General features: G+C 31.7%; 1 protein-coding gene across 2 annotated transcripts in view; it reads left to right on the top strand.

The window, feature by feature from the left end:
* SLF1 (SMC5-SMC6 complex localization factor 1) overlaps positions 1 to 17704 on the top strand; it is a 73737-nt gene that overhangs the window by 39544 nt on the left and 16489 nt on the right. For both annotated transcript variants that reach the window (XM_081297980.1, XM_081297979.1), the window contains 5 exons: positions 823 to 876; positions 1766 to 1924; positions 2701 to 2864; positions 6536 to 6664; positions 7223 to 7388. In XM_081297980.1, the coding sequence (XP_081154106.1) occupies positions 823 to 876; positions 1766 to 1924; positions 2701 to 2864; positions 6536 to 6664; positions 7223 to 7388 (672 nt within the window). The remainder of the gene's footprint in view (positions 1 to 822; positions 877 to 1765; positions 1925 to 2700; positions 2865 to 6535; positions 6665 to 7222; positions 7389 to 17704) is intronic.

Raw genomic sequence — 17704 nt, 5'->3', positions numbered from 1 at the left:
AGACTACTATAACTTTTTGCTGAATACTCGATAGCTTAATATTTGGCTAATTTAATATTTAGGCAATTTAATTTTGGTAGCTTTGTATTTTAGTTTAGTCGGGTGCACTGTGACTTTTGATGTCTGATTAGATTAAGGGAAATTGCTTTTTGATAGATTATACAACTTTTTCTTGTCATTATTGAAGCCAAAGATTTATTGATTTGATTTGATTTCTTTGTTAGCAACGAGTTTGAGGATATTTGATACCTTTACTTCTCATTCATGTATTTCTTCCACTGCCAGTTGCCTATTCATACTCTTTGCCCAATTATTTCATTGGGTTGCTTGTTTTATATTCTTGCTTCTAGAACATTCTAAAATCAGAGTATTATCTAGCATTATAATCTATTGCAATAGATTATAATTAGCTGCAGATTTTTTTTCAGGACAATATATTTTAAAATGTGAAATGATTGTATACAAAATGTCCCCAAGGGCTCTTATAGAAACTGTTTTCCCATTTATATTTTTATTATTAGTATATTAAGGACAGTACACCATTTCAGATCTTCAAAGTACAAAATGACCTTACCTTTTAAGTTATTTTAATTTAGAAGGAGAAAATAGAAAGTATTCATACTCATTACTTATGAGAGTGTTTATTTCCCAAAATAATGAAAGTTGCTAATTTGGCCAGACATGACTATCAGATTAATTATAGCTATTAATGTGTTCCTGGATCTATTTTTTATGTTTGACCAAGGTTTCATGCTATGTAAGCTGAAATATATTTTTCAACCTAAAATGTTAAATTTTAATTATATGGTTTCTATTTTCTAGGCTGTCAGATACAACTGTATTAGACTAGAAAAACAACCAGTGTACAATGTAGAGGTAAGAGGCTTGGAGTAGGGTGGTGATGAGGACCAAAAAGAAGCTTTGTCTTTTGTTATTTTTAGTCATTTTGATTTAAAGGAATGTGTTATCTATACAAGAAAACTTCCTATCATATTTGAAATGTAGTCTAGTGTGAAATTAAAAAGAAAAAATTTCATGCTATTGTAAAAAGTGATCCTGAGAATTAAAAGCTTACCTGTGCTTATGACAGGTGAAATATATATCCTTATTCTTGCATTTTATAACCTTCATAATTACTACTTTCAGATTAAATTTTTGTATATTTCCAAAGTATAATTTTTAATATTATTATTCATTCCTTTAAAATTTGTCATTTTATTTCACTCTACTAATTCAAAGTAGTTACTTTTCTTGTTAAAAAGTGTCTTGACCATGGGGGAATGAATATATTTTGTGAAACTAAGTCTTACATTAGTGCACATCCTTGGAGTTATTTTATGACTCTCTAACAATTGGTACTTTTTGCTAATGTTGATTGTCGTTGATGATATCTTAATATATTCAGAAATCCTAATAGATAAAGTGTTTTCAAGTTTAAAAGAAAAACAAACATTTGCACCTAAGAGATTCTTCTTTATCCACCAAACTTTGCACATTTCTTTTAAATATTTTCTTTTTGAGGTAGGAAGTATTTTCCCACTATTTAAAGCAACAGAAAATAATAAATATAACAATAATTTACATTTTTGCATCACCTTCTTATTGTAAAACACAGTCATACTCATCATCCTTTTTGAATCACAGCCTACCCCTATCAAGTAGTGAGGATAGGAATTACCTTCATTTTACAGATGAGGAAATTAAAGAGATTTAATCCTAGAATTTCACTCTCTGTTCTTTGAGTCATGTAGTCTTTTTTTCTTAGGTTAAAAATGCTGAATTTCCTAGAGGCGTATTGAATTTAATTGAAAGTCTCATAGAAGGTCAGTTTTTTAAAGAAGCAATTGAGGAACTTTCCTCTTTGCAAGCACATTATATCCCTCCTGTATGCCTTCTTCATGCTCTTCTAGAGAATGTTTTACAGGTAAGAACAGTCTTATGGGTTTATTTTCTTTTTCCAAAGGATGTTAAAATGTGAATATTTTCTAATTTTTTATTTTTATTTTCTCTTTTCAATTGTATTTCCCCCTCATTTTACTAGGAAATAGTTGTTTGATATCACTTTTTCTATTTTTTAATCATATTTAGGTACTGTTCAAGGATTTTTTTTTTTTTTGGCTTATTTTAACTTTCTCTTAGGTGAAAAAGGTACCTGATTTTTTCCATAGCAATAAGGTTATCCAACATAAAATCTTGATTATAATGCTCTAGGGTACTATTTAGTAAACTACTCCTTTAGTACATTGATAGTAATCATTTATATTTACAATATTCAGAGAGAATGAACATTAGGAACAGCTGATGAAAGATAGTTTTCTAATCATGTTAATAAAGGTGCTGATTTAAAAACTAAGCTGTCTGACTAATGTTGATGATAAGAATGTTACATGGAAATTTCTTACCTTTAGTTTCTTTTAAGTGACTTTGGGAACTCAATCTTACTGTAATCATAAAAAGAAAAATGAAAGTTTTGTATAAGTTAGCCCTAATAGCTAAACATTACCTATTTTGTACATACCTATTTAGAGAGTGCCTCTTAGTTGCACTGTTTAATTAGCTAGATATGATACTTCTTTCTGATCTTGTCTAAACACATACGTTTGGCAAAAAGTTAAGCCATAGTTATTTCTAGTTTTAGAATGAATTCTGTGGAAACTGCTTTTAACTACGGTATTTTATTTGTTTATTTTTAAATAATAGGATAATATAGATACGTTTTCTGGTCGATACTTTCATATATTGTCAGCTCTTGTTCACTTGCATCCTCCTTGGAAGTCCCCAGCCATGTCAAGATATTACTTAGAGTTGTTTCAGTGTCCAACTTGTATGAAAGGAGCTTGGTCTTTAGTAGAAGTGCTTATCAGGTAAGGAATTTCACATATGAGGATACTAAATTTAGTGTAATAGTTGTTAAATTATGTAGAGAAATAGACTTCTTATTTAGAAAAAGTGTGTAATATATTTGTGTGTTGTATTTATGACAAAACTATAAAAAGGATAAGTCTTAGGTCATGTGAAGAAAATTAGTTTATGAAAATACATATCAAATTTCAGTCATCAGAAGTATAAATATTTCTAACTATATGTAATATCCTTTTTAGGGTTTTGTTATATTTTTTCAGCTAGAAATTTGAATTTTGAAACAGGTCTTAATGTTTCATACATATGTCATCTCTCTTATGCCTCTGTACATGCTGTCATCTATCTAGACCTTCTTTTGTCTTCCAAATCTTGCTATCTCCAGAAATCCTATTTCTTCTTTTTTTATAGTAGAGCTACTAATTTCCTCATTTCTAATCTGATAAGTTTTCTGTATTTGATAGCCCGCCTTTGTCTTGGAAGATCTTTCTTTTTATCCATGTATTCAGTTTTAGGAGAGTCATAGCAGTGGTAGAAGACTATTGCCAGGCAAAAGGCTTGACCTTTGGTTATCTCTTTGAGTCATAAAAAAAAATGACCTACCATCTATATGGTTGTGATATATTAGAAGCAAGCTAATCAGCTAAGTAGTATGCTTTTATTTAGTCTTTCAACAAAATGTTTAGGGAGACAGGCACTATGCTCCATGTCAGGGATAAAAAGATAAAATTATAGTTCCTTCACTTCCTGGAAGGTGAATGAGATGTAAACAAAATACCAGCATAACAGTACTAGCCAACATAGGTATAGGATGGGGAAAAATATGGTTTATATTATATGGCATTCTTCCTAATTTGCAAATCTGTTCCCTCCTTCACTGTCATTGCCTTTGTTTAAAAGCCCCTATTATATAAAACTATTGCAGTACCTACTTTACTGATCTTGATTCGCTTTATTCCCTTTATCTTCTAGGGTGCCTCACTCTGCTCTTTCCAAAGTATTCTTGTCATTTTCCAGATGAAAGTCCTTTATTGACTCACATATCACCTATTGAAGATGGGTGAAATTCTTTAGCAAAACATACAAGACCCTTCATGCTTTAGCCTCTGTATCATGTATGTCTCCATTCTCATCATCACTTTCCCAAATACCCATTGACTGTTTTCCATTTCCTATCTGTTTGCTCTCATGTTTCTACCACCTCACAAATATCTGGCCACCTCCAAATTATCCTTTAAAATACAACGCAGATGCACCTCCTACCTTTTGCCTTTTCCTTTGAGTTAAGTTTGTCATTCACATAATCCTTTCTTAAGATCAGGTGCTAAGTCTTATACATCTCCATCTTCAATATCTAAGAAAATGTCTAGAACATAATAAATGCTTAATGAATGTTTCCACAAATTAATTGATGCTATTAGGAAATGGAATTTGGATGGTTTAAAAGTAGGCTTTTTATTAAGCAGAAATAACTAGGTTTTGTTTCAAATAATTGGTTTCATTATGGGTTGAGGAGGAAGAGTACCTAGAGAAGTTGTGGAATATAAATAAATGAGCTAGGTGATGTTAGTCTCTCTACTTTTTTATACATTTTAAATATCTCATAATATGTGTTTTTAAAATAGCAAGACAAGAAACTGTTTTCTATCTCTGGCAGATCTGGGATCTTATAGAACAGAGTCAAGTATTAAATAAATAATTAAATTTATTAGCTAGTAAATACTCCCCTAATAATGTAGATTCAAGACAAGGAAAGCTGAGTCAGGTGTAGAAAGTAAGAGACAAATTAACAATAGCCAAAGACCTATAGAGGACTGTCATTCAGAATAAGGTGGGTGAAAGGGGCTCTGTAGGGACACAATACAGGATGAGATGGAACACATCACTTCTGGGTTACATCTCTCTGCAGAGAGATGGTCCTGGACTAAATGCCTCCTAATATCAAGACACCCAAGAAATCCTGAGGCACCTTTCCAGAGATAAAGAAACCTGTGAGAATAGCCTGAGTTGAGTGAAACCTAAAATCCTTAGAAAATGCAGAAACAACTAGTCTAAATGTAGCTCACTGGATTATTTTTCTACCATTGGTGGAATGAAGCCTCAAATGGACATTAAATTATGTTACAGGAAAATAAAGTTCAATTGCTTGCTACTTGGGGGAAAAAAGTTAAGTAGAGACAGAATAAAAAGGTATTGTTGATATAATTAATCAGAACTTAGGAGGTAGTAATAAATATTATTACCTGAATGCTATAATCTTAAGTTCTCTTTTAAAATACACTGTAGAAGTATGCTATCTAACCCAGTAGCCACTAGAGACATATGACTATTTATATTTTAATTTAACTAAAATTATGTAATTCAAAATTCAGATCTTTGGGTGTCTACTAGAACATATCCATCATCACAGAAGTTCTCTTGGATTTGATGACTGTAAGAGATGATAGAAAACAAAATATCAACTTATTAAAACTCAGGACTGGGTTGTGGCCCAGTGGTGGAACACTTGCCTAGCATGTGTGAGGCACTGGGTTCAATTCTCAGCACCACATATAAATAAATGAGTAAAATAAAGATCCACCAACATCTAAAATTTTTTTAATTATTAAAACTCATAAAATACAGACCTGAATAACCTTAATTTACTAAATAATGAAAAAGAAAATAATTGTGAATAAGAAAGAAAGAAAAGAAAGAAAGAAGAAAGAAAGAAAGAAAGAAAGAAAGAAAGAAAGAAAGAAAGAAAGAAAGAAAGAAAGAAAGAAGAATACAACAATTACTAATAGGGCATTATGTAAAATTGTGGATGTGTAACCGACGTGATTCTGCAATCTGCATTTGGGGTAAAATTGGGGGTTCATAACCCACTTCAATCTAATGTATGAAATATGATATGTCAAGAGCTTTGTAATGTTGTGAACAACCAATAAAAAAAAAGCATAAAAAATTTTAAAAAAAAAAGAAGGCTGATTTATGATGGGATAGGGAGAGGGAGCATGGGAGGAATAGAGGAACTCTAGATAGGGCAGAGGGGTTGGAGGGGAAGGGGAGCGGGCATGGGGTTAGAAATGATAGTGGAACGTGATGATTATTATTATCCAAAGTACATATTTGAAGACAAGAATTGGTGTGAATATACTTTGTATACAACCAGAGATATGAAAAATTGTGCTCTATATGTATAATAAGAATTGTAATGCATTCTGCTGTCATATATAAATAAAAAAATAAAATATAAAATTTTAAAAAAGAAAAAATTAGAATAGAACTACCTACCACATGATCAAAGAAAAAAAAGAAAGAAAGAATTTTAGTGACTGTTAGAGTCTGAGAGCAAAACTTACCATTTGGATCAAAAGGACTTAATGAAATTCCTTTCTTTGTTTTTATCAGTGAAATAAATACAAAGAGAGAACACTGGTAGTTGTTAAATATCATGATCATTGATAGAAAAAATATAAGTATATTATTAGGAATTAAGTAGTCCTGAGATATTGTAGTGGTTTAATTTTTAAAGGAAGAAAATGTTCATGAAAATTTTATTGAGCTTCCTTTATATTTTGTTGAAGAAAATGTCATTAAAATTACATAAGTATTCTAAAAAAAAATTTTTTTGTCCACAAATTATTCTGTGGTTTTGATTGTATGTTATAGATTGTTGGTTCCTCTCTTTCAGGTCTTGTCTTTTCAATGAAAGTTTTTGTCACCAAATTTCAGAAAATATTGGGTCTAAGGTACTCCACCTAACACTGCTCAAATTTTTCTTTAATTTGGTTGAAAGTGAAGTACGGCATCTGAGTCAAAAGTAAGTTTTAATCACAAAAAAAACTGTACTTTTCTATATTTCTACTTTTTTTACCCACCATTTTTATGATTGGTATACATATTCTAAAAAGTCAACTGTTTTCTGTTTTAGAGTGGGTTTAAGACATTTTCAGAAACACACTAGTGACAGTAAAGTTTTATATGCCCCCTTTTTTTCCCCTCAGTTCACATTTTTATTTCTTGCTCTTTATTCAGATAGATAAATGTGATTTAACTTTAAAGGATTTATATATTTTAAAATTCTTTAGTAAATGAATGCTGAAGAAAAATCTTAAACACTGAATTTATGATATACTTAATAAGTTTTTCCCATACTCTAAACTTGTATAGATTATCGTTTATGTTAGTGTGATTCTTTTTTTTAACTGTGAGGCTATTTTTTGTATTTTGTCCTTTATTGTAATTATGTTATAATCTTTACATGTTATGACCTTTTTTATATTAAATCATTGCTGGTAATCTTTTCTGTTTTTGACAGAAGATACCTCTATCATCAATTGGGGCATAAACATTTACTTTTTGTTCATATTTTCATTAGGTTGTATGACTGGCCAGATTCTCAGAGTCTGAAAATAACAGGAAAGGCAATTCTTCTTGAAATCTTTTGGTCAGGAAGTGAGACCTCTGGGCTTTTGACCAAACCAGTGAATATGCTTTTGGAATGGACTATATATTCTCACAGAGAGAAATGCAAGTCTAATGATGTAAGTAGGATTAATGGCCTATGGAAAAAGTATACTGGGTCTTCTTTATTTGTAGGTTCTGTATCAACCAACCTCTAATCAAAAGTCTTTGGGGGAAAAATTGCATCTTTATTGAGCATGTACAGACTTTTTTTCATGTTATTATTCTGTAAACAATACAGTATAACAACTGTTTACATGGCATTTAGATGTATTAGATATTATAAGTAATCTGATATGCTTTAAAACATATGGTAGGATATGTTTAAATTACATGCATGTACTATGTTATTTTAAGGCATTATTCACAAATTTAGTTGCCTGCAGATTTTGGTATCTAAGATGGGTCCCAAAACAAATCTCCTGGCAGTTGATGAGGATGACTGTACCTTGAATGAACACACCTTTTCTTTTTCTTTATTGTATGAATATTGTATGGATACACTTTTTCTTCATTGTATGAATTACTTTTTGTTTTCTCTTTAGTTTATCTAATAGATGTCCTTAGAGACCAGCTTCTTCTTCATCTCTCACTTGGTTATAGTAGCTAGTAAATGTTACTTGATTACTGCTATGAAATCTGTAGCCACGATTTAAAATTTTTTACTTTTATATATTTCAGAACTATAGTAAAAAAATTGAATCAATTCATACAATTTTGGGGAGGCACTATAATAAGAAGCTTTGCTTTTTTAAAAAAACTACATTTCTGGATGTTAAAAATTATTTGCTGAAATATTTCGTCATACATAGATTTTACCTGTTACAACAAATTTAACACATGGAGACTTTAGTGTATCATCTATCTGTAGTACAGTTGGGAAAATTAAATGCACTAAAATATGTGAAGTGATAAGCTGGGTTCCAATATTAAGATAAATTAATATTTGATGTGGAGAGAAGGATATTCTAGAAAAATTAGGACACCACACCAAGAATTCATGACAGATTGTTCAATATTCTTGAGTTAACCACATCATAATAAATATAAAAAATAAGGGTAGATTGAAAAACATGTTGCAACAAGTAAGGTATACACTAAGGGTTTATATTCATAATACATAAATATCTTCTAGTAATCAATAAGACAGTAAGCCCAAAGAAAACAGCACAGATTAATAATAGGCAACTCATGTACAAGGAATACAAATATTAAAAATTTTTCAATCTCTCTATTTATAGAATGTGAAATTTTAAAACTATATATAATATTTATACACCAAGCACTAACTACACCCTAACTAATCTACTAAGCACTTTGGTATCTTATTTATTCTTTACAATATCCTGAATTAAAACTGTAAGGCATGTCATTTTATGAGTACAAAATTGAAAGTGAGAGTGACTAAATAAATTTTGCATGTTTGCAAAGAAATTGAGTCTCTTTATCCTCAAAAGTCAGGCATTTTGGTCTTCATATACCACTTTTATCATTAAATGAATTAGGATATTATTTTTGTCTCTCTGCTTACAAAAATTTTTAAGTGATTTTTTAGTGATTACTGTTCATTAGAATGCTATGGAAGAGATTATTCTTGTTTGTAGGAGGGAATGTTGAAGTATCTATAAAAATTTAGTACTCAGTAGTTTTACATAATTAAATGAATCCATAAGAATGTACTGTGGAGCTGGGCGCAGTGGCCCATGCCTATAATCCCAGCAACTCCAGAGACTGAGGCAGGAGGATCAAGAGTTCAAAGCCAGCCTCAGCAAAATAGAGGTGCTAAGTAACTCAGTGAGACCCTGTCTCTAAATAAAATACAAAAAATAGGGGTGGGAATGTGGCTCAGTGGTCCAGTGCCCCTGAGTTCAATCCCCAGTAACACTCCCCCATCCCTCCAAAAGAGAATGTATTGCACCATGGTACTTAATGATATGAAATTGCAAATAACATAATTCCCTAAATCTTCACAGTGAAATTATTAAATTATATACAAATCTCTTCTGCTATTCTATACAATTGTTACAAAAGGGACAACTCTGTCTAGATAACTTGACAAGGAATGATATCTATTACATATTAACTAAAATGGGGGAATCCAGAATATTTAGTGTAGTAAAATTAAACCAGTGTATAAAGAAAATGTGAACATAAAGGGATGCTGTACTTTGTCGAATGCTTTTTCTGCATCTATCGAGATGATCATATGGTTCTTAATTTTAAGTCTATTGATGTGGTGAATAACATTTATTGATTTCCGTATATTGAACCAGCCTTGCATCCCAGGGATGAATCCTACTTGATCATGGTGTATAATTTTTTTGATATGATTTTGAATCTGATTCGCCAGAATTTTATTGAGGATTTTTGCATCTAGGTTCATTAGAGATATTGGTCTGTAGTTTTCTTTCTTTGAAGTGTCTCTGTCTGGTTTTGGTATCAGGGTGATGTTGGCCTCGTAGAATGTCTTTGGAAGTTCTCCCTCTTTTTCTATTTCCTCAAATAGCTTGAAAAGTATTGGTGTTAGTTCCTCTTTAAAGGTTTTGTAAAACTCTGCTGTATACCCGTCCGGTCCTGGGCTTTTCTTAGTTGGTAGTCTTTTGATGGTTTCTTCTATTTCCTCTATTGTTATTGGTCTGTTTAGGCTGTCTATATCTTCCTGACTCAATCTGGGCAGATCATATGACTTAAGAAATTTATCGATGCCTTTTAAGAACTATGTAATGTTTTGAACAACCAACAATAAAATAAAATAAAAAAATCTAGTAGTTATTGGTAGGGTACTCTGGATACCATTATTTATTTAATGGGTTTTGTTAATTACTTGAGACTTCTATAGACTCTAATAATTTTTAATAAACAGATATAAATTTAAAAAAAAAAAGAAAAGAAAATGTGTAAAGTATAGCAACAAACTGGCATGTTTTGAGTGCATACTAAATATTACTCACCTTTCTCTTTAAGTATGATCTGCTTTTGAGACTTATCATCTATTTTTTGTGTTAATTCCTGCTCTTTAATTTTTAATTTTTTACTTTCTCTTCTGTTTTCTCAAATGTTTAGATTTATTTCTTCTTGGTTTTTCTTTCTAATACTTCATTTCCTTTGGAGTACAATTTGATCTTCATTTTATAGATTTGCTACTTTAATGTAAGTCATGCTTGTTATTTTTTAAAGTATTTTCTATTGTCAGTTTTTATTTCTTCTTTGATCCAAGAAATAATTTTAAAAAGGTCTTTTAAAATTTCTAAATGGAGGGGCTGGGGATGTGGCTCAAACGGTAGCGCGCCCGCCTCGCATGCGTGCTGCCCGGGTTCGATCCTCAGCACCACATACCAACAAAGATGTTGTGTCCGCCGAGAACTAAAAAATAAATATTAAAAATTCTCTCTCTCTCTCTCTCTCTCTCTCCCCCCTCTCACTCTCTCTTTAAAAAAAAAAAAATTCTAAATGGATGGGGTTTTGTTAAGATGAATGGGTTTGTTTGACTATGCTTTTCTTTGTTAATTTCTAATGATAAATTATAGTTAAGGAATGTGCCTTATATAATTTCTACTTTCTGGAATTTACTAAACTTTTCTTTTTGTCCCTTATAAGATTAAGGGCTAAAACATGTTTTCTTTATGGTTTACAGTGTTCTTTGTCACCTACTATATCAAACTTAAAATTATTTTAATCAACTCTTCTGAATTGTGATTTTTTCATTTTTTAACAGTTTATTAATATATAAATAGGACCATTTTGTTTTTCTGAATTCATATATCACTATAACTGCTAGAGTTGTGATGCCTAAGTACTATAAGTACTAGTTATGATGCTTAGTTAGGAAATATTCTCCTTGGAGGCAGTAAACAGTGATTTGAGTGGAAAGCTTTAGTGTCAAACTATGCTCTCTTATTAGTTTCTCATCATATATTTTCTCAGATCTATTTTTTTCTCCTCTACTGTTTAAATTCCAATTGAATTTGTATTACGCTTACTCTTCTTATCCTCTGTGAGTTTTTGTTTTTTCTTTTCTATACTTGTAGCATTCTGAGTAGGGCATTTTCATTCAATTTTTAGTTTACTTTTTCTCGTCAGCTACATCTTAATGTATTGTTAAATATGATCATTGCGTTTTTTCCTTAGACATTTTTTACTGCCTGCTATGATGTGTTTTTATGGTGACTAATACCCTACAAAGTTTTTTTGTTGTTGTTTTGTGGTGCTGGTTATTGAACCCAGGGCCTTGTGCATACAAGGCAAATAATCTACCAACTGAGCTATATCCCCAACCCCCTGCAAAGTTTTTAAGGTTTCTTTTGTATTTGAAAATGGGACAATTCACAATAGCTAAACTGTGGAGCCAACCTAGATGCCCTTCAGTGGATGAATGGATAAAAAAAAAATATGGCATATATACCCAATGGAATTTTACTCAACAATAATAGAGAATAAAATCATGGCATTTGTAGGTAAATGGATGGAGTTGGAGAAGATAATGCTAAGTGAAGTTAGCCAATCTCCAAAAAACAAATGTCGAATGTTTTCTCTGATATAAGGATGCTGACTCAGAGTGGGGTAGAGAGGGGGAACATGGGAGGAATAGATGAATTCTAGATAGGGAAGAGGGTTGGGAGGGAAAAGAAATGGGCAGGGGACTAGCAAGGATGGTGGAATGTGATAGACATCATTATCCAAAGTACATGTATGAAGATATGAAGATACGAATTGGGTGTCAACATACTTTATATACAACCAGAGATATGAAAACTTTTGCTGTATATGTGTAATAAGAATTGTAATGCATTCCACTGTCATTTATTTTTTTTAAAAAATCAATTAAAAAATTGAAAAAGACAATGGCAATAAGTTTTTATATAATCTATGACTGATTATTTCATATCTGAAGTTTTTGTGGTTCTGTTTTTATTGTTATTTCTGCTGTTTCCTTCCCTAGTGCTTTTTAATTTTTCTTGCAAACTAGTTATCATTTGCTGTGTGCTCTCAATCACATTTGAAAAATTATTTGTAGAACTAGTTTGCCAAAGATCAAAATATCTTCCTCTAAAAAGAATTTCTGTTTACTTCTGCCAGGTGCCTAGTTGTACTACCAGTCAAGGAAAGCTCTAATCCAATGTCTGTCTCATGGACCTTGGGTAGTTCAAGTGAAGTAAAAGGGTATAAACATGTAGTTTTGCTTTTGATTCATTCTTAATCTTGGATGAGGTCCTTCAGTGTCTTAGCTTATTGAGAATTAGGCCATAGACTATGATCTCCCCCTCCCCTTTTAAAACCCCTTTTCCCTAGACTCCTCAAAACACAGTTTTATATCTCAGCTTTTTTTGATAAAATCAGCAGGAATCCTCAGAGCAAAGTCAGTTAGCTTTGAATGCTTTCCTTAACTAAAACTTCTTTTAGATCTTGGCTTAGCAATTATTCATAATTTATTGTTTGTTTTCAGAAAATACATTAGTTCATCCAACGTTTTGTTTTCAAAAATGGTTTTATCAGAATTCCCTAGGATTCGATTTATAGAAATTCTTGCTGGGCTTTATTTATTTATTTATTTATTTATTTTAATTTTTTGGTTTGTTTTGTTTTTTGTACCAGAGATTAAACCCAGGGGTGCTTAACCACTGGGCCACATCCCTAGCCCTTTTTATTTTTATTTTGAGACAGGGTTTTGCTAAATTGCTTAGGGCCTCAACCTCCTGAGCCACTTGGATTACAGGCCTGTGCTACCTCTCTGGCTCTAGTTTGTTTTGTTTGTTTGTTTTGTATTTGTAGTTTGACAGAATGCCTTTATTTATTTTTATATGGTGCTAAGGATCAAACCTGGTGTCTCAAGGCAAGCAAGTGCTGTATCACTGGGCCACAGCCCCAGCCCTCCTTGCTGGTTTTTAAAGTTCTATTTATTGGGCATGTGATTCATGCTTCAGGAAAGAAAAAAAAAATCTTTTAAGGGTGTTAGGGTTTTTTCTTTTTTGCAAATCAACATTAAAAATTAGCAAGATGGGCTGGGGATGTGGCTCAAGCGGTAGCGCGCTCGCCTCGCATGCGTGCTGCCCGGGTTCGATCCTCAGCACCACATACCAACAAAGATGTTGTGTCCGCCGAGAACTAAAAAATAAATATTTAAAAAAATTCTCTCTCTCTCTCTCTCTCCTCTCTCACTCTCTCTTTAAAAAAAAAAAAAAAAATTAGCAAGATAACTCCTAGGTATAACTGGACTTCTTTGGAATCAAGTAATACTATATGTGACTATAACCAGGTAGATAGGCACATTTTTGCACATGTATATGATTTTAAGAGAAGCATGACTATATAAATGTATAGAAATTGAAAATATTCAATGTTTAATCTTCAACCAAAATAGAACTATCTACACCTAATTATCAAAGTACTTGTAAGCCAGAGTTTATAAATTACCATGTGTCTTTTTTTTTTTACTTTTAATAAAATAAAATCATTTAAGAGAGAAAATATTTCCTTATAGAACATTTCCTTTCTTCATCCATTTGATGAAATTTCATATTAATATCTGAAATCAATAACAAAACTGATGTTTTCACATTTTACTAAATCACCAATGGATAACCATAGATAAGAAATTGCTAAAGAAATACTGATATAAATAGTAATAGATTTATATATATTTAACTTGAAGATTTTTGTTCAAATTTATAAATAAAAGCAACATATTTGAGAAGCAGTCTGCAATAAATTGTAGCATTAGTTATAATATCAAAGCTAGTTTTAGATTTTGCAGATTAATATTTTAACATTTGAATTGCTTAAATTCACATAAACTGTTTTTTTTTTTATTGTATTACCTTTCTGTTAAGAATTCATTCTTGCACTTAATTAAATCTTTTTTGGCAGTTTCTAGTTCGAGAATTCCACGCATGTTCACAGACATCATTTTCCTTACTGTAAAGCATTTGTTTCTTGATTTGCTGAGTTGAAGCATTCAATTTAAGTCATTAGCTAAACAGAAGTCCTCAGTTTATGCTAATATTGTTTTGTCACAATGTCAATCAGCAAGTATTGCAGAGTGACACAATGGCTGTGAATTTCATTGTCATTAATCAGAGAAAGCTTTGGGCTTTCCTTGGCAAAGAGCAGAGGTGGGCTGTGTCAAGGTTATGGAGGAGGTGTGAATTTTACTAAGCTTTGGTGGTTAGACCCATTTTTCCTTGAAATGTCCTTAAGAGCTATTTAAGCTTAACCCCACAATTATAGGTAGAAATAGAAGTTAGTTTATATTTAATGATTAGAAACTTGAAGCTAGAGACTTTAAGTAACTTACTCAAGGTGTCACAGCTTATTAGGTCAAAGTCTTGATTGGCGTCCAAGTCTGTTGAAGCCTGCTTTCTTATGTTTCAAATACCAGTGGTTAAAGCAAGAAGAGGCACAGTATGTGCATTATGTTTGCATCTTTGCAAAAGAGTAGTTTGTCATCTATTTCAGTGGAATATTGTGGAAATTCTTAACCTGGGAGTCTCAAAAGGCCATGATGTTAGTTTGTTCTGTGTTACAGAGTAGTCAGTTTTTGGAAAATCACCAAGTTTATAAACTGGAGATTACTTGTACTACAGCAAGATAATAGAGAACTGTACTGACAATGTCTGGTAATACACTTTAACATATTAGAAAGGAATTCTAAGGTAAATATATATGATATATGCAAATCATGTTTTTATTTCTTTGTTAATTCTTAGGGCATTCATGTTCTCTTCTTTCAGCTTTAGCAAACATTTCAGTATTTCAAGAAAGCTTTTTCCTTTGGTTTATTTGTCATTTTCTTACTAATCCACTTCTGAAGCATATATATCCATTATACTAGAAATAGTAGCATTGTTTATACACTTAAAGTGGCTGTGAGTATAATCCATGGCACGATGTCTTGGTTATGCTAAGTGTCATAATTAAGAATATAGTATAAAAAAATCTAAAAACCTGATTTGGTGATGTCTTTTTTGTAGAATACATTTATGGGTCAGAAGTAACATGTATGTTTAGCTCAGTGACACACTTAAAAAATTAACTTTACCAGGATCTTTCCATGGTAAAGAATCTACAGTTTTTCCTCAAAACCACTTTTGCCCATCTCTAACTGCTTAATAACATTAATATCAAGGTAAATTTAATATTAATGTTCAATTAAGATTTCAGATATAGGTATACGTACATTTGTCTAAGGAAAAAGGGAAAGTCCTATCTGGTTGATTTTATTAATTTTGATTAGTGGATTGCTGGATGTGGTTTTGTGTGAGACTTAGAGACTTATCTTGAAGGTTAACTTACCTCACAGTCTCAGAATTAAGGATCTTAAGTAATCCTGATTTAATATAAACTTGAGATGGGGACTACATTCAGAAAACAAAATGTACTAGTCCCTTGTTTATTTGTTTTTTTAAGTGATATCATTACTGATATTCATTTGTATAATATTGGAGGAAACATTCTGTGGTATACATATGGACATGATCAATTTGCTATTTCAGGTACTTTCACTGTGCTGTTTTATGTTCTCTTGACAACTTGAATGATGAGAGTAAGGGTTACCTTTACTTGCTCAAAGGGATCACATCTACATATTTGGCTTTACAAAGAATAGAGTTGTTTTCCTGCAAATTAGAGATTGATACTGAACCCTAGATCCTAAATCTCAGATCATACAAAGGAGGCTTTGGTATTGGCGATATGGCCAATCTTGCAGTTAGCTCCCCATACCACACAGTTGCAGCTGCAATCCTTTTTAACTAAGCCTTCTAATAAGGTGTGAAGGAGTACTGCTGTTACCTGCCTGTTTTCTGACCTGGTAGGATCAGGCCATGTATTGTGGCCCCATATCATATCAAAAGAAGACCATTCCTTCTTTAAGTGTTTATTATGCAACTTAAAATCCCCTCAACCCCATGCTTTAGGATCTCTCTCCTAGATTATAATACCCAGCCCTGACAGAATGCAGTGTGCTACCATAGAATATAGTAGGGTGCCAGAGGACCTGTACAGCTAATACTGATTCTCACTATGAGTTTTCCTTCCATAAGCACTTTTTTTGGCAAGCCTGATGTATGTGCTGCTTGACCATTTGCCTGTGTTTGCACAACAAACCAGAAATAGAACTTCCCTTTTGAAATCATTTGTGTAGTTTCTTCTTAAGATAAGGAATAATGTCCTAATAAAGTGCAAAATATACCTATAGGAGATTCATTTGCTGAGGGCAGAAGAAACAAATCTAGCAGTCACTGAGGGTTTCATATATTAGGAATTTTTCTGTCACTAATCCCTTTTAGGCATTGTATGATGACAGAAAATAGCAGTTACAATTTATTTGGCTACCACAGCATTTATTAAAATCTTCTTAAATGTCTTCTACCCAACTGTTAATTTAGTGATTTTTTTCATACATCCAACATGCCTAGACAACAAATACCAAGAATATAGAAGTTTCAGCTAGTTTTAATGTCATTTTTTAAAAGTGTTTATATTTAAAATTAAAGGTGTTTTTAAATATTATTTTCACACTTTTTCATCTTCACACTGAATTTAGTGGATTAAAAGGATATTTTTAAACAAGAGTAAATCACTCTCTAAGGTTTTTATGCTTTTATATAATATATAATAATACTTCTTTTGTGTGTATGCCAATTATTGAACCTAGGAGAGCACTCAACTACTGAGCCATATCCCCACCCCCAAGTTGCTGAGGCTGGTTTTGCACTGGTGATTCTCCTGCCTCAGTCAGCCTGGATGCTGGGATTACAGACGTGCGCCACCACACTTAGCCTTGCTATGTTTCTTATAGGAATTTAATAATATTTACTATAAAAGTGACAATATAAATAATATTTATCTTTTGAAGGCTGATCTCTATACATATTAAAGTTAGGTATTTAATATAACTTAATTAAAATTTGAATCACTATTTCTTTATGACAAATTGGCTAAAGTTTTTATTTGTTTTGTTTTTGTCTTTTTCTGAAAAATGTCATTTAGAGAAATGTAAAGGATAATTCTATATTTGAATAGTAAGGGTAGCAAATCTATCTGCTTTTATTGTCATATATGTTCCTGTTAACAGAAATCTACAGAAACCATGTATTTTCTCATTGTTTTAATTGAATTATTGCCTGAATAAAGCACTTTACAATGTCAGAAAAAATTATTTTAACAGTTTGCTGTAAACTATTTCCTTCCCTAGAGAAATTATTGTTTTTCTTTTTTGTATACAATTGAGCATCTCTAATCCAAAATTCTAAATGTCCTCCAATCCAAAACTAATTAATCTGGTGCCACAAGTGGAGACATTCCACACCTGGCCTCTTTTGATGGGTTTGTAGGCCCACTAAAAATATCATATAAATTACCTTCAGGCTGTGTGTAAGATATATATGAAACAGATATG

Source organism: Spermophilus citellus (genome assembly GCF_964194105.1).
Source record: "Spermophilus citellus genome assembly, chromosome: 1".
Classification (NCBI taxonomy): Eukaryota; Metazoa; Chordata; class Mammalia; order Rodentia; family Sciuridae; genus Spermophilus; species Spermophilus citellus.
The sequence above is the reverse complement of the archived record's forward strand: the minus strand, read 5'-3'. Positions and strand labels throughout refer to the sequence as shown.